The sequence below is a fragment of the Vigna umbellata genome, chromosome 10 (genome assembly GCF_029865625.1).
Source record: "Vigna umbellata cultivar VRB3 chromosome 10, Vumbellata_1.0, whole genome shotgun sequence".
In the NCBI taxonomy this organism is placed as follows: domain Eukaryota; kingdom Viridiplantae; phylum Streptophyta; class Magnoliopsida; order Fabales; family Fabaceae; genus Vigna; species Vigna umbellata.
Window position 1 is genome coordinate 8,489,471 of NC_142174.1, and position 21,942 is coordinate 8,511,412.

General features: G+C 31.7%; 1 protein-coding gene across 1 annotated transcript; it reads right to left on the reverse strand.

Moving 5' to 3' along the window:
* Window positions 1–844: 844 nt before the first annotated feature.
* On the reverse strand, window positions 845–17,162 carry LOC124836184 (uncharacterized). The gene is given in 8 exon segments (XM_088099968.1): window positions 845–946; window positions 3,111–3,761; window positions 4,723–5,538; window positions 5,732–6,451; window positions 6,588–6,836; window positions 6,924–7,826; window positions 7,828–9,987; window positions 16,546–17,162. Coding segments are annotated over 7 exon segments (5,562 nt in total). The 5' UTR covers window positions 9,949–9,987; window positions 16,546–17,162.
* Window positions 17,163–21,942: the final 4,780 nt, after the last annotated feature.

The following is a 21,942-nucleotide window of genomic DNA, read 5'->3' on the forward strand; positions in this document are numbered from 1 at the left end:
TGCAAAACTCATGACATGGCATGCACGTATAAAATATGGGAATTTGAGGCATCTGATAGATGGTTTGCAATGGAAGGAATATTAATTCCATGTATTGGAGGCAGATAGACGTATAAAATATGGGAATTTGAGGCATTTGGCAGATGGTTTGCAATGAAAGAATATTGATTCAAGGAATATTAGGTTTGGACTTGCTTTAGATGGAACGAATCCATATGGCAACTTGATCATTAAACATAACTCATGTCCTTTGATGTTAGTGATTTACAATTTACCTTTGTGGTTGTGCATGAAACGAATATATGTGATGTTATCCTTGATTGTCTCAGGTCCAAGATAACAAGAAAATGACATTGATGTTTATTTAGTCCTATTAGTTGAAGATTTGAAGATGTTATATGGGAGGAAGGAGTTCATATGTTTGATGGATACATCAGTGATTCGTTCAAGTTGCATGTCATGTTATTTTGTACAATGAATGATTTTTCAGGTTATGGTAATTTAAGTGGCTATAGCACTAAGGGTCATAAAACAAGCCCTATATATGAAGAAGGCACATGTTACCATCAACTACAACATGAAAGAAAATAATATACCTTGGACATTAGAGATTTCTTAATACAAACCATCTATATAAGAAATCAAAGAAAACATTTAATGAGTTTCAAGAAAATGAATTAGCTCCAATGGTTTCAAGTGGATCACAAGTATATGAGTGTGTATATGACATTGGGGTTATTCTTGAAAAAACGCAAAAGAAAAAGGCACTTCAACCAACATTTGGAAGAAGATATTAATTTTATTTAATTTCCCATATTGGAGGGTGCTTGATGTTAAATATTGTTTATATGTTATGCATATAGAGGGAAATTTTTTTGACAGTATTATCAGAATACTCCTCAATATTCAAGGGAAGACGAAAGATGGTCTCAATGCTCGCTTGGACCTAGTTGAAATGGGTATAAGAGAACAATTAGTCCCAATATTACATGGTAAATGGACATACTTGCCTCCAATATATTACACATTGTGTAAACAAGAGAAGAGAAGAGAAGTTTTTGTAAGTTTTTACAAGGTGTGAAAGTTCCACCGTTACTTTTCTAATTTTAAACGAGTTGTATCTATGAAAGATCATAAATTACTTCGTTTAAAATCTCATGATTGTCATGTATTAATGTATCAACTTCTACCAATAACTATTTAGGGCATATTACCTAAGAACGTTAAAGACACATTAACAAAATTGTGCTTCTTTTTCAATGTAATATTTAAAAAAGTTATCTACATTAAGAAATTGGATCGACTAGAAAACGAGGTTGTGGTATCATATAATTGTTTTGTTCCAAACAGTCACTAGTGTAAAATAAGGCTTCAACGTCTTATGTTCAACGTCAAAAAATGAAAAAGCCAATATTAAAAATGGCTGGTGGCATTTTTGTTTATAGAACTTCAAGTAGGACGTCAAAATTTAGACTTTTCCGACATCAATTGGTTATTAGACGTCAGAATTCTGAATTTTCGACATCATATTGGGTAAATTTCATGAAAATCTTTGGTGGAAAGGTGAAAATGTACTCATGTATGACGTCAAATGTTTTAGTTTCAGACGTCAAAAGGCTATAAGAAGTCGGAACATCACTTTTAAGACGTATATGTTAGTGAATTCATTAAAATTTTGAGCAAGAGGTTGAAAATTCATTCACTTTATCTTTGTCCGATACCCTCTTCTATGCTCAAACCCTTCTTGGACGAAGCTTTCAACGACCAACACATGTAATCTTTCTTTCATTTTATACAAATGCACATTGATTTTCTTTTGTTTTGACCGATTGGTTTCGTGCACAGGTAATCTTTGAAGCATAAATGTGTTCTCATTTCTCCCTCACTAGCGACAACACTTTATTCTGACGAACTCACCTTCAAGAAGGTTAGTTTTCGTTTTCGTTTTCGTTTTCGTTTTCATTTTGAAGAAGGTTGAACTTGTTTGTTGTATTGTTGATATTGATATTATTGAACTTGTTTGTTGTATTATTGATATTGATATTGTCAAACTTGCTTGTTATGGGTAAAATTGATATGTATTCAAAATAACTCCAAATGACTTGAAAATTTGTTCAAAGCACCAAAATATCATGAGAAACTTCCCACAAAAAATTGTAGATCAAAATTCAATGTCTAAGTATATGAAATATTTTTACAAAGTATAGAAAAAATAAAATAAATTGACAAAAAATAAAAAATGACATTTTTTCTAGAAAACCTAGAAGAATAGCTAGCTACATTCCACGTGAATGGAAATATTTTTCTACTCCAAATACATATATAATACTGCCAAATCAAGCAACTAGACCAAATATTATGATTGTTTAAAGATCTGTCGCAGTTAACTTTTCAAATAATGTTTAAAGTTCACACTAGACACAAAATAAGGACTCCTAGGGGTTTTCTCTTAAATAAGGGTTCTAAGGAGTGATCAAACAAATATTCCAACAAAAAACAATAATCATAACTATCAAACGAAAAATACCAAGTTAATATTATTATATATTCATTATAGTATATTCACTTGTGATAGTTTTTGTTTATAGTTCATATTTAATACTTGAGTTTTAAATATATAAAATGTCAAAATTAAGTTACATTTGGTTTTTTCTCTTTATGGTACTGGTAAAGTTATAGAAATGTATCACTATTTATTAAAAAACAAAAGAAAATTGATTGATGTTAAAAAATAAAAGTAAAGACATTGATTAACGTCGGAGATTATTAATTTTTTACTTTAATTAAGGTAATTTTTTACGTCAGTTAACGTAAAAACAAAACAATTACCAACGTCAATCAATATATTTTTTTTTCAACATTAATTTTACGTCTTTCCATATAATATTAGTGTTTTTAGTAGTGAGTAATTTTTTTTTCTCAAGTAATCAAGCTATTAATATAACTTTTTTGTTTTAAACAGTAAATTTTTTTCTCGGATAATCAAGCTATTAATAAAAAGAAATTTATATTTTATAAAAGAAATGAATATGAGTAAGAATAGATAGTGTCCATAAGCATTAATATATATATATATATATATATATATATATATATATATATATATAAACTAATTTTGAGTGGTGAGATAAAGGCAAAGTTGTGAGAATTACCTGTTGTTTGGAGCAGTGGAAAGAGTATTTGAGGCTTGGCAATTCTTTTAGCGTCAATGTGGTGAGACCACCTAAGACAAGCTCTTGTGTTGTTCTTTCTCCTTCCTCATCCGCTCCATCCTTAAATATTTCTGCCAATTCCTCACACTCTTTTACATTAAGCACTTGAAGTCTTGTAAGATCTTTGGCTACCGATGCTGGAAACAAACTTTTAAGACGCTCACAATAATAAACACTTATTTCCTTAAGGAATTGAAGGCCAATAATTCCCTCAGGATCCTTGTCCCATACATGCTCCAGTTCTGGTAGACATCCTACAGATAGTTTTTTCAGACGGAATATTCCGGAAGGTTTTGTCATCACCCTGTTCTCATCGCTGATATTAAAGATGACCTGTGCAGCTTTGCAACACATTACTCGTAACTCTTCCAAATTGTGAAAGCAAGAAAGCAAATGAGATGGAATTATATGCACTAGAGTTTTACATCGCCATACAGACAATTTTTTCAAATACCCAAAGCTCTTTTGGCGCACCCAATCACTGCTATGCCATAGTTGCTCTATAATAAATTCATCAAGCCACATACGCTCACTATATGCGAAACTCACCTGTAAATCAGACAAAATTATTAAATTCGTTCTTCACCTTTAAAATATATAATGATACTTCTTTTATCCTCACAGAGTTAAAGAAAACACAAATTTACATATTTCAAGTTAAAAACTTTTACTATAACCATCACTTTAATAATTTAGTATTTTTTATTTTAAAATTACAACTTTAAATAACTAAAAATATTATTTTTTCATTTATAATATATTCATTATTACTAATAACAGTAATAAATGGTGTGTAAATTCAAATAATCAAATTACTATGTAAATATGTTTTTGATATTAATTAAATTTAATATACTCACTATACTCTAACAAAACTATTAATATAAAATAAAATAAATAGTAATACTATTTTTTAGGCAAGCATAATGTAATACTATAAACTTATTAAAATAGTTATATATTAAAAAAAATTTATTAATTTAAAAGTACTCATACTGATAACAATAAAAATATATATAAGTAATAAACTTATTAAAAGTGTTATATTACAATTAATTTTTTAAAATTTTAAATAACTAATTAATTACTGTGCAGATTGTGTTATTTTTATTTTAAAAACATAAATTATAATATATAAAATCCATTTATTAATTATACTGAAAATTTTGTAACCGTCTTGTGTGAAAATCACCTAGTATGTGTCAAAATAGGACACGTTGTTCAGGGCGTATTTTTGTTGAATGGATTTATAGCATTGAATGCTTTTTCAGAAAAATAATATTAAATTAAATTCTTTAAAAATAGAAGAATGAAATCTAATTTAATAAATAGATAAAAGGACTTAAAAAATTAATCTTTTAAAAAAAAAGTCAACATTCTTGCTATTTAAAGCTTGTATGGCAAAAAAATGTATTTATAATTTCCAATCATGATTTTTTATATTTTTCCCATATAAGAAAAGTTCATAAAATTAGGAGAAATAGCATTAGATAAAGGAAACAGTAAGTACCTTATCATCGAAAACCTTTTGTATGGTGGCATTCAAGTCACCTTTCCACTGCCATTTGGCTTTTTGATCTCCTTCCACACCAAATACATCTTTCAACTTTGGTGCTATTGCTCTTTTTTCACTGAATTTTTCCATCTTTAGGCACTCTCTTACAATCAATATTTCCAGTGATGGAAATTCAAATTCATAGTCCTTGTAACTGCAAAAGCTTGCCAGGTTCTTTAACCTCACAAGTTCTATAGAGATCAATTTGCTGAATACAATTTTCTTCACTTTGCCTTCTTCGTTTTTCTCATTGCTTACTATTTCCTTTAAATTATAACAGTTGATTACCTTCATAGTCTTAAGTTGAACCATGCTTTGGGCCGTGGAGGATGCCATTAAGTTTCTTAATCTTTTACATGACTTTAGTTCCAAATATGTCAAGTAACTCAACGATACAGATGAAGGAGCTAAAGTTTCCAATTTGTAGCAATATTCTAAGCTCAAAACCTCTAGTCTCTGGAGAACTTTGTATCGTTCAAATCCTAGATCCTTTATCTTTGAATACATCAAAACTAATTCCTTCAACTGTAATACGATCACCAATCTTTTCTTGTGTGCAATGTCTCCATTTGACTCTGACTCTTCATCTGGATAATAGGAAGTCAACTTCAACTTTTCTAGATTCGGCATTATGTACGAAAACTGGTAGAAAAGATCGACACTTGTGACATAAATTAAACTAAGCTCTTTTAGATTGTGCATTTGATAGTTGGGTAGTAAGTTTTGTGCTTGGTTGAAGTTAATTTCCATGTACTCCAAATTCGACAATACCTAAACAATAAAAGTAAAAGAAAGAGAAGTAAATACCATGAAGAATGAACTAAATACCTCCAGCACCCCCTTCAAATTGTTATGATTTTATATTTACTTTTGTTTGTTATTTTCTATTCCCTACCTAACATATAATAAAAAATTTACTGTCATCGTTTTGTCTAAACTTTGAGAAAATTGGAGTATTGCTTACCTCTTCAGCTGAGAAAATACATCTTTCTTCTTTGTTTGTTGTTCTACTGATTTCTTTGGAAAATATTTTAAGCTTCACACACTGCACCACACTGAACTCCTTTAAATTTGGGCACTTTATAAGATGTCTCTCCTTGTAGAAATGCTTGATGTTTGATAGTGAATATAATCTCACATAGCTTAGTTCAGGAAACACTAATGGGTCATTGTTAACTTCTGATGCACCTTTACTTGCAACAATTTCCACCATTTTTTTACAATACAATACTGACATGCGTTCAAGATTTGGTATATCCTTTGCCATAGAAGCTGGAAACAAATTTCTTAGTTCATCACAATGAGATACCTCTATGGTCCGCAACTTATGAAAGTTGAGAATTCCATTTGGATCTTTGCTCCACAACTGCTTCAACTTTGGGAGGTTTTCAAGAAGAATAACATGCAAATTTGTATCTATCCCACCAAATTCATCTATTTCTTGCAAATCATTGATTTCAAAAATCTCTTTCACAGACTTACATTTAGAAACTTCCACGTTGATCAAACTTTCAAACCATCCTTCCATATGACTAGGAAAAATATTTTCCAATTTATTGCAGTTTTCAATTTTCACCAAAGTGAGACTAGAAAAAGAATCAACACTCACTTCAGTTTGCCATATATTCGTTAGCCTATTCATTTGGTTAAGACAAATTTCCTCCAACTTAGGGAAGACACAAACCTGCATTTTAATAAAAATGAACAATTTTTACATATAGAAGCCAAATGAAAAATACACAAGGTGGAATATGATAAAGAACCTTAAACTTAAATTTAAATTAACTGCATGCATTTCACTTATTTGTACCAATACTCACCTTGTCTTCACTAATTGTTTCTATCTCAAAAATTTTCTCCATACTCGAACACCCACTTATGACAAGACTTTTCAATTTCTTCAAACTGCTAGCCATAGATGATGAACATAGATATGTCAATTTATCACAATCTTTCACTACTAATTTTATCAAGTTTTGAAAGTAGGAACTTGATGAGTGTTGGTTGTTCCATATCTTACGAATGTTGAGTAAGGATAAAGTCAATTTCTCTAAGTTTGGAATTTCAACCTGAAAACACATACACAATTAATATATTTACTACATTAAACTAATTATTTAATATTATATGAAAAATGTGTAATGTCATATACATACTAGTTCACCGGAAAAAAGAGGCTTCTGCTCACTATGGTCATCTTGAATAGTACTTTCTGTGACATCTCCATTTGTAGTTTGAGCCTCTGTTAAAGGTGGCCAGAAAGACTTCTTCACTTCGGTATAGAAACATGTAAATTTTGGTAACGATTGAAGTGACAGAGTGTGCAACTTAAGCAACTCAACCTTACCGTAATCCATTGGTATTTGAAGGATCTCCTTTAATGATCCACATTCACAAACCTCAATCATTTCTATACTAGTAAGAAATTTATTCATGTAAGAACTACATTCAGAAATCTCACTTATTTCTGCACCAATAGGATATTTAATCATGTTAAAGGAGAAGAGATTCTTCAATTGGTAACACATCTCAACTTTGATGGCTTTTAATTTATCAAATGACGCAACTGTAACTGGACCATTACATATCATCTCTAAATTCTCCAAATTGTAAATACGCAAAGATTCCAAATTTGGAAAAACATTATTCGCATAATTAGACAATTTTGTTGAATTGACATATTTGATTTCATTGTTATTTACGATGGATAAGTGTTTCAAATCTGGAAATCCTTCTATATTCAAGTCATTGACAACATTTTCAACACCAGCTATCTTTCCCAACAACAAACTTTGTACTGTTTTAAACAAGAACTTTATACTTTCTTGTGAGTGAATGTCAATGTCATCCTTCAGTTGCAATGCCAGAACTCGGAATGCTTCAAACTTATCGGGCATCCTAAATTCTCCAACAGAAAATGATTCAAAGTGTCCAATCACAATCTTATAATCTTTTAAACTGTCAAAAAACAAGTGATTGGGTAAAAGTGACACACATGAGATGCTTAAATCCACCACTTTCAATTGATGCAAATTCCTTAGTTCAGAAAAGAAACAAATCTTGACCTTTGTTGGTCTCTTCTTCCTCCAACACTTTGATCAAGCTTTTTCTTATATATAGCTCTTCCAAACACGTCAAACTCGATATAAGATTAGGTGGAATAATGTTCAATTTAGAACAATCGCTAATGTCTAGCAGTCGTAACTTATCCAAGCATTGTAACTCGGCTGGCAAACTTTTAAGTTGAGATCCAGAGAAGCTGAGAATTCTTAATTTTTTCAGTTGTCCTACCATAGATAAGTTGCAATCTAAAGTACATTGCTCCAAACAAAGCATTCTGAGTTTGAACAGGCATTGAATTGAATATGGTAATTTTGACATACGAAAACCAGTCATTATTAAAACTCTCATATTTTTCATTGCTGTAAAAAAACCCTCAGGTATTTTCAAAGAGGGATCTTTAGTGTCTATTTGGAAAAATTTAAGTTGAGGACAATTTATGAATGCAGGAAACTCATCAATGATATCACTGTTGCATATAGAAATAGAAGTGCACCTTTCAAGTTCGGGCCAATCATCAAGTTTTCCATTTCTCAAAGTAAAAACATTGTGATGCTTGTGTGCTATAGACAAAGCAGCATCTCGAACCATGTCATGCATATTGAAATGATTATTAGAACTTTCATCCAACAGCAAGCCTGAGTCTTTTAGCTTTTGGATTGATGTCTTAATTATGTCCCGAGCTTCCCAAATAGAGGACACCCCTTCAAGTATACCCAACCCAAAAGAATATTTCAGTAAGTCCATAATTAGTGGTTGATGACCCATTTGAGCACAAAGTAAGAAAATAGACTTGATTTCTTCATTTTCAAGATGGTCATAACTCACCTTCACTGAAATATCCATTGGTGTTTGCTCTCCAACCAAATATTGCTTTTTAAGTTGTTCCATTGTAGCTTCCCAAACTGACTCACTCGTGTTTCTTAATGCCCTTGCAACTGAAACTATTGCCATGGGTAACCCTGCACAATACTTCATCACAATTTCTTGTTTAGAGTCAGACATTTTATTATGTATACCGGACAACTTTTGAAACAACACCAAAGCATCTTTTTCATCCAATGCCTTCAGGAAAAAAGTCGACTTTACATTCATGTCAACACACAACACTTTTTTATCCCGTGAAGTTAGCAAAATTTTGCACCCTTTGTGACCACTACGGATTTTTTCTGTTTTCAATACTTTGCGACTAGGATCCTTTTTATCATTGTTTTTTTCCAACTTTTGGTGATTAAGATTCTTGTTTTCATTACTTAAATCATCATCGTCGTCGTCGTCATCAAGTGGAATCCCTAGCTTGTTTAGGTCTAATTTTTCCCAAAGGTCATCTAAGATTAAAAGGGTGTTCCCTTTTTCTTTCTTTAACCTTCTTCGTAGACAATCAGCTCTCACATTTTCACCTTCCCCTTCCAATCGTAATCCTAACACATAAGCGATTTCTTCTTGAATTTTTTGTAGATTTGGGTTGGCTGTTATTTCCACTTTAACCACCAAATCAAATAACTTACTGTCTTTAGCTTTCCTTCCAATTTCTTTTATTAAAGTGCTCTTACCAACACCACCTGGCCCATATATTCCAATCATTCTAACAGAGGAATCTTTAAGTTCAGTCATTATTTTTTCCATTATGGATTTTGTAGAACCAAATTCTACATAACCATAATTATACAATGTGGTGTCATTAGATGCTACATCTTGCCTGTAAGAAATTTCATCAAACTTGGGGGACTCATCAATTAGCTTTTTAACATCCAGTTCAAACTTTTTTGCTTTTCTTCCTAACCTATGTCTATTCCACAAGTACGGAAAAACATAACAATTGAGGAATCGGGCCTTTTGGTGGCCATTATTGTTCTCAAAATCCTCCACTGTGGTCCTGATTTCCCTCACTTTTTGAATCCATTCAATAACCTTACCTTCAATGTTTTGTAGATTTTTCGCAGCCTGATCACATTCATGATCTATTCTCTCTTGTTCAAATATAAGACCTTTAACACTATCCTTAAGTTCAAGAACATTTTTGTTATAATGGATAATGTAAGTCAAATGTCGAACACCATGTTTCCATACAAAAGTAATAACTTCTTCTATAGATTTGTTAAAAGGCCCCAAACAATCCATCCTTGGAGCTTGATTATCTCGCCGAGTCAAACTACATCTCTTTCCCAACAAAACGTCAAACGGAAACATATTAATCAATAGGTATAGGAGAAAAAAAGATAATGTTTAATAAATAAAAAAAAATCATAATACATGTCTTAAAATCAAATCAATCAATTTATAAAGACAAGCTAAACACTAGCATGGAAAAAAAATATTAAGTTTGTAATGTATTGGATTGGTATTTAAAAACCTTTTACAAGTTTTGAATGGTTAAGTGATATTTTTGTCATATTTTATAGACTTTAAAACGATTGTTTTGCAGTTTTAATTTTAAATTATTTATGTTTAATGAATTAAAAATATTTAAAATAGTTTTATAAATTTATAAGATTTGAAATAACTCCATGGACTTAATAATTAATCTGTTTTCACTTCATATTCTACCCTATTAGTCCTTTATGTATTGCCATTTGTTGCACGTCTCCAACTGAATTTTAACGAGTTCATATTATGGCTTTTATTATTTTGAAATATTAAAAATGACTATTTGTATACTACTTCGGAGCTCTCCAGTATTGTTTTCTTAAGACTTAGACGAGTGAAAGTCTTTGCAGTGAGGAAGATTATATAGAACATGGAATAAGTGTTAGAATCCAAGTGTGAGTTCAAGTCTCACATTGGATAGAAATGAGAAAATAGAGCAGTATAATAAGTTGAAAGACTCATTAATTCATTGTCTTAAGATTTTAGGTAAAGAGTGGTGTCGAAGAGTTAATTGTTTCAGCCTCTTAAACCTTCGTTGTGGAGGGGCCCCGATGTCTATCATATTATAAACGTCGGGGCCCCTCCACAACGGACGTTTAAATTTACTTTTAATCCAATTAAATTGTTCTGTGATGACATATCTTTGATTTGAACTGATTAAAAATCGTTTTCGGTGCGTTTTGGTGTTAGTTTCTTGTGTGTTCTTGGGCGACGTTTTTTACTGTTTTTGGCCAACGTTTTAGGTCGTTCACTCCTCGATTTCCCTCCATTTCATTTGGAATCTGCTTTTCAGGTTAGCTTCTTCGTTGATAATTTTTTTGTATGTATGTTATTGGGTTTTATGTATGCATGTTTTTGACTTTAAGGTTTACATGTGTTATTGGCTTTTGAATATGCATGTATTAGTTGTGTTATTATAATTGTCATGTTAGATTATAAGTATCAAATCATTGAGTGACACTTAGTTCCCGTTTGAAATTTAACACAAACGATTAATCTTTTAATAGTTTGTGTTAAATTTTGAATTTTCCGATTGGATAGTTTGAGAAAATTAATTTTCATAATTTGCAATAACGTGTAAGTTGGAGTTTATGGATAAGATTGATAAAATTTTGGTTCAGTATTTGTGTTGTTCTCCGGATGCATATTTGATTGTGGTCATCGTTGACTACTCTCATTTCATGTATTTCAGAGACCAATGCGAAATGCTACCGAAATTTTATCAAATTTATGATGTAGACTTCTTTGCACGTGTCTTAGCAAATTATGAAAAATAATTTTTTTGAATGGGTAGGGCCTAACTTTGTAAGAGTTAAAAACTTAAACTGATGATTTTACGAACATAGAATGGATCGAAGCTGGATGAATGAATGTTGCATCAGTGAAGAATATGATAAGGGTGTTTCGGAGTTCTTCCAATACGTTGAACAAAATGCTAAGTATGTGAACTGGATATATTTTTGTCCTTGTGTGCGTTGTCTTAATCAAATACTGCAAGACTTAGGCAATGTGCGTGACCATCTATTCATGTTCGGCATCATGAGGACTTATACCGTTTGGACTTGGCATGGAAAAGTATTGGACCAGCCTACCACGTCACGAGGAATGAATTATGTGGAAGAATGGATGAGTGATCATTTAGAGGACATGATACGTGATGTCGGTGAAGATAATTTTGGAAGAGCTAATTTGTATGATTCTCTTATAAATGATTCAGAGCAATTGTTGTTTCCCGGATGCTCGAACTTTACACGTCTGTCTACAACTTTAAACTTATTTAGTTTAAAAGGAAGGAATGGATGGACCGATAAAAGTTTCACCAAATTGTTGGAGTTGTTGAAGGAGATGCTTCCAGAAAATAATACTCTACCTATTCGTAATTACGAGGACAAAAAACATTTTATGTCCAATGGGTCTTGAATATCAAAAGATACATGCTTGTTCTAATGATTGTGTTTTGTACACAAAGGAGTTTGCTTCGCTAAAGTATTGTCCAACATGTGGTTTATCCCGTTTTGAAAAGAAATCTGACAGAAACACTGCTGATGAAGGTAATGATGGTGCACCTACTAAGGTGATGTGGTATTTGCCTATAATACCTAGGTTCAAACGTATGTTTTCTGTTAAAGAAGATGCAAAGAACCTTAAATGGCACTTTGACGAAAGAAAGTGCGATAATCTTCTTCGCCACCCTGCTGATTCACCCCAATGGAAAAAGATTGATGAAAAATTTCCAGAATTTGGTGCAGATCCAAGAAACTTAAGACTTTCACTTGCAACTGATGGTATGAATCCTTATGGAAACTTAAGTAGCAAACACAGTTCATGGCCAGTTATGTTGATGATTTACAATCTGTCTCCTATGTTGTGCATGAAGAGAAAATATGTGATGTTGTCCATGATGATATCGAGTCCTAGACAACCTGGAAATGACATTGATGTTTACTTAAAACCTTTAATTGATGATTTGAAATTGTTGTGGGAAGAAGGGATCGACGTGTTTGATTCACATGTTCAGGAACAGTTCCGTTTGCGTGCAATGTTGTTTTGCACTATAAATGATTTCCTAACATATGGAAACTTGAGCGGTTATAGTGTTAAAGGTCATTTTGCATGTCCCATATGTAAAGAAAACACTAGTTACCTTCAATTGAAGCATGGACAAAAGACGATATATACAAGACATCGAAAATTCCTTCCTCGTAATCACCCTTATCGTAGATTGAAAAAAGCATTTAATGGAAGTGTTGATGATGAGGTTGTGTGCAGACCCCGGAATGGTGAAGAGGTGTACAACGAAATCAAAAATATTGACATTGTGTTTGAAAACATCATAAAAGTACCCTTGCAAAAAACATTTGGAAGAAACGATCAATATTTTTTAAGTTTGCATATTGGTGTCAACTTGATGTTAGACATTGTATTGATGTGATGCACGTTGAAAATAGTGTCATCGAAATTTTATTAAACGTTAAAGGGAAGAGCAAAAACGGAATAAAAGTACGACAAAATTTGGTTGACATGGGAATCCTATCTAAGTTACATCCACAGATAATAGGAAGACGCACCTATCTGCCCCCAGCCTGTCACATACTTTCTAAAAAAGAAAAACAAAGTTTTTGTAACTGTTTAAGAAGTGTGAAGGTTCCACAAGGTTATTCTTCAAATATTACTAACCTTGTTTCTATGCAAGAGTTAAAGTTAGTTGGTTTAAAGTCTCACGATTATCATGTATTGATGCAACAATTGTTACCTATTATTATTCGAGGCATATTACCTCCTTCTGTTAGGGGTATTCTGACACGCCTGAGTTTGTTCTTTAATGCCATTTGTAAGAAGGTTGTTGAGCCTCGAGGTTTAGATGAGTTGGAAAATGAAGGAATAAGACTACTATGTCAATTGGATATGTAATTTTCACCTTCTTTTTTTTATATCATGGTACATTTGATCGTTCATTTAGTCAGAGAAATTCGAATATGTGGGCTGGTCTTCTTAAGGTGGATGTACCCAGTTGAAAGATACATGAAGATCTTAAAGGGATATGTCAAGAATCAGTATAGACCAGAAGCTTCAATCATAGAGCGATACGCTGCAGAGGAAGCTATTAAATTTTGTTCAAGTTAGATGTCATCTTGTGAACCAGTGGGTCTTCCCAAGAGCAGACATGAAGGAAAATGTGAAGGTAAGGGTGTTCGAGGTGTGAGAATTCAAAGTGTTAGCAGAAAAGAAGTTGACCAAGCTCATTTGTACATCTTAAACAACATTGTTGATGTGATTCCTTACATTTCTGACCACGTTAATGAAATAAAGGCAGCAAACCCAAGAATGAGTGAAAAGTGGCATCTTAGTAAACATGTGAAAACCTTCTTACAATGGTTTAAGAAAAATATTTATGCGACTCCATATGTTTCTGAAAGTTTATTGAGGTTATCTCGTGGACCGAATGCAGATGTCATTACATATGGTGGGTACTATATAAACAATATTTCTTTTCAGACAAAGGTAGAAGATGACAAAAGTAGAGTTCAAAATAGTGGCGTCACACTACAAGTTGAGGTTGTCCACTTTGCTAGTTCTGAAGACAAAAATCCAATCACAACATCCATGAGTTATTTTGGAATAATACAAGAAATATGGGAAGTTGATTATGTCACTTTTAGAGTCCCAGTTTTCAAGTGTAAATGGGTTTATATAAATTCTGGTGTCATGACAGATGACTTTGGTTTCACATTGGTAGACTTGAACAAGATGAATGACACTGATGAACCATTTATCATGGCTAGTCAAGCAAGACAAATATTTTACGTAAATGATCCAGCGAATAAAAAATGGTCAGTGGTTTTAGAAGAAAAAAACATGCATGGACATGATGATAACGATTCTTTTGATATACTTGAGACAACATTTGTTGCATCTAGACCCATTGAAGATCTAGTTGATTATGTTGTTGATGTCATCCAGATAATTCGTAGTGTTCACAATGAAGGGATTTGGGAGAAAACAATATCTTAATAGGTTGTGATATTTTTTGTATTGACTTTATATTTATGTGCAAGAGATTTGAAAAAAAAAATCAAGAGCCATAACGATCAAACTCAGAAAAGAGGCAGAGGAAATGAACATGAAAAATCTAAGTTATAATGTTTTAGATGTAATAAATTTGGTCATTATTCTTCTTAATATTATACTAAGTTGCTTTATGATAAGAAAAAGTGAGAGAGATCAAATCTAACAAAGAAGAAAGGAGAAGTAGAGACATTGCTCATAGTTGTTCAAGACATAAATATGTCGAATCATAATTATGATATGTTGGGTTGCAAAACCATATGAGTGGAAAGTAAAATCTTCTTTTTCTCATTTCTAAATGAAGATTTCCAGTCTGGTGTGTGCTCTGGGGATTTCTTTATGGTAAAAAAAAGTGATGTGAAAAAAGGTGACATTGAAATAAAAAATCAATAATAATTTTTTTGAAACAATTGCTTCTGTGTTATATGTTTCCTATTTGAAATACGATTTGTTAGTGTTGGATAATTACAAAAAATAGGTTTATCGGTCTATCACTAGTAGCAAACAAATTATGATTCTATCAGAGGTGTTATTATTGCTGTAAAAAATAAAACTAATTGTTCTTTTAAATATTAAAATCATTCAATTTAGTTTAATAGTCAAAGTTAAAGATTCTTTTTAACTTTGACATTATCATTATTGGGAATTTCAATTTTGAAGGATTAGAGATCTTCAAACAAAAAGAAATTGTATTGTGTTCTTCACAAATTATTTCTCAAATTATTTCTCAAATGTGTGAATAATGTGGAGTTGACAAACAACATCAATCTCATTTTTCATGAAAACAAAGAATGTTTTGGATCCGATGCATTTAAACTTATGTAGTCCAATAAAACATTTATATAATAGATTTAATTATTCATTTTTTTTATAGGAAAAGTCAGAAATATGTGATGCATTTAAAACTTTCAAGGCAAGATCCGAAAAGAAATCTTGAAAGGTCATTAAAACTCTCCTAACTAATTATGGTGACTCTCTTCACAAATTTGTGGTGAAGATTAAAAAGACTTACAACTTCTTACACCATATTATGGTGTATCTTAAAGGAAAAAGAAAACAACAGAGTGAGAAGCTTGCAAGTTTAACTTTTGGTCATTGGTCAGAAGCTGTAAATTGAAATATTTATGTTTTAAATAGAAGTTTAACTTTTGGTATTCATGACACTTGAAAAGACTGGAGTAAAAGAAAATCGACCATAAATTATTTAAAATTTTTTTTATGTATTTCCTAGTTACCCACATATTCCATAAGAGAAAAAACCTTGATAACTAAGCAGAAAAATATAATTTTTGTTGATGTTAGTGAGTAGTAAAAATCATATAAATATAATATAATCTTATCACCAAAATAATTATAAATATTATTATGTTTTATAAGGATTAAATCTATACTAAGAATGCAGACAAAGCTGAAAAACAGCAAAAAAGAATAATTTCAATAATAAAATGATTTGATGGTGTTAACAATATTAAAAATAATATCATAATCTCTTATATAGATTTTGAGTTATGTATGAAAATGTAATTAATCTTAATAAATACTCCGAAGCATAACCCAAGTGATCTAGTTTATCTCAATAAATGCTCCAACAGAAGCATAACCTAGTCTAATAGTGTAACATTTAAATCATGAAAACAATCACTTACTGAATTTCTGTGATGAACACAATAACCGACACTAATTCAGCTAAATAGAGCTTGTATATTTATTTGGAGTATCATTTGAGCAATGGATCCTTAAAAGATCTGAAGTAACACTAACTAAGGGTACTGTTAGAGATCTAACCTGGAGTGTGAGACAGACTAAGAATAAGAAACCTCGGATTCGTCACCATCATCAACTCCATTTTCCATTTCTTTCCCTTTCTGAATATTTCCCTTCGTTTAGAACTGCTGCTGCTCTGTCAAACTTCAAGTTATTGATAGATTGATATTTATATAAGCTACGAAACAAACATGTGTTACTCGAATTGGATAACCTTAAGTTGTGATTTGCCTTTAGTTGTCACTGTTCCAAATCGTAACACCGATAATCACCACAAAAGAGTTCTGAGAGTGTACGAGAAAGTGATCCCCACCAGCTTCTTCGATTGAGTTAAATGATATATTTCACGCACTTTTCTTTCAGCATTCAGAGGTTTTACCTTTGTGAGCGGAAAATAATATTTTCGTTGAGCTATGAATTTGATCTATTTATAGCAAATGTTCTGTTAATAATTAATTTAGGGTTCTCTCTTTTTTATTATAATATTCTTTTAGGGTGATCATTCTCTCATTACATTAGATTTGATAAGGCTAATAACTTTTTATTAGTTTATTTAATTATTTTCAAAAATTAGTTTTATCAACAAAAAGTATGGGAGAAATACTTGAAAGCAGTTTATTTTAAGAGTTTTTAATTTATAAGTTGGTTAAAACCCTTCGTTGGTCCTCAAGTTTGTATGAAAATCTCAGTTGGGTCCTCAAGTTTTTTTCGGTCTCAATTGGGTCATATTTTTTGTAAAAGTGAGCACATTTTGCCATAACCGTTAAGTGTTGTGAAACGGCGTTAAAATGGTGTGAGCTGGATTTTTTCATTTACTGACGTGGCATTGTGCATTAAAATTGAAAGGCCACGTGGTGATGTTTTGTTCACAGATCTTCTCCTCCCTCCCCCTCTGCTTCCTTCCATCGGCGCCACCCAGCTGCTCTGGTTCTAGTCATAATTAGTTCTAAGCACAGAGCACAATGAAAGATCAAACTCAAACCTGGTCAATTGCAGAAGGTGTTCTGTAGTAATGGAAGGTTGAAACAAGGATGGCAAGGGCATGGACATGGTTGACACTAACACTGAATTGATCTTGCAGCCATAGACATTAATCCCTTATTACTCACCCAACGAGTGTATCCTATCTAAAACCTGACAACAAAAGAGGCATTACTCAAAACCCAATCCCACAGAGGGGCAAGGAATGATTCCAATTCATATCAGAATACTCAATCAATGAAAACTCATTCATCAGAACCAAACAACAAATTCTAACAGTATCATAACAGCCATCAAGCAGAGCAGCATCTTTAATCATAATTGTGACAGAAATCAAACAATGCATCACACACTTTCAAGCAAAATGAAACATATAATATTAGCTCCCATACCCTTCGATACCATAAACTGAACCAAACATCATCGCCTTAATTTCCTTCCCCAAACACACAATTGCTGGTCATCTAAAATCAAAGGGCTACACCCTCGTACTTCCAAACATAATTTATTATTCTGCCAAGAGAATTTTTCTGCTTTCACTTAATCCTATATCTGTATCAACTCCTGTAGGACGGCCTCCACTACTAGCCGGTTCGAGCTCCTCCGATCACGTGCAGTCCCGGTTAAGTGGCACGAGCCCTGGAGCTCCACTCTCTCTTTCGTTTTCCGCTTCGCCCAAGCCCTAGCTCGAGGGTAAGTTTCTTTTCTGCCAAATTGCTGTGTGAGCAGTGGCATGTCTCCCCATCAAGATCCAGAAAAACCCAGCACGTTCTACCTGCATCCAATGTTCTTCAGCTGAAAATGGGAAAACCCCACATCCAGATTCGTCCAAAAGTTCTGATTTTTATAAATGTGTATCTGCAACTGAATCAAGAAGAATGTCATTTTTTTAGGTCTGTGATTGTGTTGTAGATGCTGGGTGGCGCCGATGGAAGGAAGCAGAGGGGGAGGGAGGAGAAGATCTGTGAACAAAACATCACCACGTGGCCTTTCAATTTTAATGCACAATGCCACGTCAGTAAATGAAAAAATCCAGCTCACACCATTTTAACGCCGTTTCACAACACTTAACGGTTATGGCAAAATGTGCTCACTTTTACAAAAAATATGACCCAATTGAGACCGAAAAAAACTTGAGGACCCAACTGAGATTTTCATACAAACTTGAGGACCAACGAAGGGTTTTAACCTTATAAGTTCAACATTACTTCGACTATTTTATAGTTTATTGCTGTTAGTCTTTTATTTTCTACTAATATCATCCTTATATTTTAATATATTTTGTAGTCTACTTAATTTCTTTTTATCTATTATCATTCATTCTAATTTTTTTATATAACGCAAAATAAAAAAAAAGATTTAGTCCTACAAATAAAAGCAACAATGTGAATATTATTAACAATAAAAATTATAAAAATTTAATTAATGTATCAATAATTTAAATTGAAAAATAAAAAATTAAAATTTCTGAAAAGATAAATATATTTTTATTAATTAGATTAAATAATTTAAATAAAATAATTTTCAAATACAACTTTAGAAAAATAAATAGAAGTACTAAAAAATTTAATACAAATTTTTTTTAAAAGAAATTAAATTTATAATTACGTTGCCAAACAAATCCAAAACTCTGTGAAGATAAATCAATTGAAAGAATAACTTCTGTCTACTTACTGAAGTAACAAAAACAGTTAAACATTGATGTAGGAAATTAATAAATATTAGAGCAAATTTTAAACTTGCAAAATTTAAAAATTATTTATATTGAAATGTTTCAAAATATATCTGCTGCTCTGATTTTGATATATATGGAAAATGAAATTCGAAATTTAGAAAGAAGTAGAGTGAAGTATGAGATAGAGATAATGTAACAGAATAATGAAATAGAAAAAGAAAAAGGAAAAGAATAAAGAATAAAGACAAGAAAAGAATAAAGCAAAAGAAAAGGTAAAGGTAATGCCTCTTCGTTAGGTATCTATTGGGATTTTAAATTGATTTTATTTTATTATTCTTTACGTGACTGATTGGATTAGAACACTCCCGAAGTTCTTCTAAAATATCCGTAGCGCATTACCCTTTCAATGGGGTTTCACACACAAATATTTAATTTCTTCATTCAACATTTCTAACATTAAACAAATAATATGTTTATTTTAAAATATAAAATAATTTAAAATAAATTAATAAAAAGTATAAATATTAATTTTTATTAGATATTAAAAAGAGTGGAAATATAAAAAGGTGTACATTAAAAACTTATCTTCAGTTCATATAATAATAAATAGAAAATATATTGATACCACTTTTTATCTCTCAAAATTACTTTCATAATAAAATACTATATTAAAAAAATATAGAATGTTGTAATTAAATAATAATTTGAATGTAAACTAATCATGATTGTTAAATATAGTGAAAATTATATATGGGATTAATCTCCCTTGTGTTAAACACACATAGGTTCTCTATTTATAATAGAAAAAATATGGGCTAAGCCCAAAATACAAATAATAAATAATAACAAACTAACTGAAAGATAAAAGATGTAATATTTCTAACACTCCCCTTCAAGCTGAGCATACAAATTGTATGAACCAAGCTTGAAATAACTAAACTAGGTTTTGAACTAGATGATTTTTCTTCGAGAGTGAGACAATAAACACTTCAACTTCAAAAGTGTGAACCAAGCTTGTGAAACTTCAACTTCAAAAGTGTATGAAGGAGAGCAGGAAGGATGCAATAAACATTTCAACTTCAAAAGTGGATGAAGGAGAGCAGCGGAGAAGGAGGCAATAAACACTTCAACTTCAGAAGTGGATGAAGGAGAGCAGCGGAGAAGGAGACGCAGCAGATCTGTGCGGCAAATACAATAAGAAAGGAATAACAACAATACAGAGGCGAAACCCTCTACGACAGATACAATGAGAAAGCAACACAGAGGCGAAACCCCTCTACGGCAGAGCTGGAGGATGACAAAAGCGGAAAAGATAAGACTAGACGCTGATGCATCATCAGCGGAGACGAACCACAAAAAAACGCAGAAAGAAGAAGGAGGTCCGAAGATGCGGAAGCATGCGGCAAGAAGAAGACAGACGTCGATGGCAGCAATGACTGCTCTGGAAGGTCTGAATAGAGAGAGGGAGGTCCGAGATTGACCGGAGAGTGGAGGCGCGTGACAAGGCATGCAGACGAGACAAAGACGGCGACCGCCAGGGTTAGGTCATGCTTGAAGAGACGGTCCAGATCCACTGATCGATTGAGCGACAGCTGGTTCAGAGGAGACAGTGGTTCCCAGGAGACTTGTCTCTATGATTCTGGGTGCTGAGATTTAAGAAAAGAGAAAATGAATCTTATGAAATTTTTAGGGGCTGCCGGCGGCCATGACGACCACCGCCGACAGACAGCAAAGACCACCGAAAAAAATCAAAAAACCTGCTCTGATACTATGTTAAATATAGTGAAAATTATATATGGAATTAATCTCCCTTGTGTTAAACACACATAGGATTCTCTATTTATAATAGAAAAAATATGGATTAAGCCCAAAATACAAATAATAAATAATAACAAACTAACTGAAAGATAAACTAAAAGATTAAAGATATAATATTTCTAACAGATTCTAATAAATATATACCAGACCAAGAGGCATCGTGATGACACCATAAAAAAAAGAGTATCTTGTGAAAGATATCTCCGTAATTAGTTGTAAACATTATATTTTATTTTGGTTTAGTTAAATTTTTAAGTTTTCATAAATTTAAATATTTTTAATTGACTTTCAATTAATTTTTAAGTATATATAGTATTAAATTTTAAAAAATATTAATTATTTGTCTTTAAACTTTTTTTGTCAATTAAGTAATGCGACTCTTGTCTTATCTCATCTCTTACTTAATATACGTCTCAAGAAATATGAGATATGTAATAATTAATATAAAACAATCATTTGGCGACGAATTTATTTTATTGTTTAATTTTAAACTTAGATAAGAAGTTATTGTTATTATCACTTACATTATCATAGAGATAATTATGATCAATGATGACGTAAAAATATAGAAAACGTGAAGACCTCATTACCTACATCAATAATAATGACAGTAATAATCATTTGCTCTTCCTTATCCAACACATTTTGAATAAAAGGAATAAATATCATATCTTCTTTTACATCGAACATGTTTTATATGAATTAAACAAAACCTCTCACGTTTTTTAAATAAATAATTAAGTAATATAGGTAACATCTCCTTTTCTTTCCCATTTTACATAGTTAATATATAAGTTTAATAGCTATTTGGTGTAGATTTGTTCAAAGTAGTCATACTTTTTTCAGATGTTCACAGTTGTCTCATATTTTGTAAAAATTGTTCAAGTTGGTTCTTTTTGCTTATGCAGTTAACCGCTAACTGAATGAATGTTCAGTTATTGATT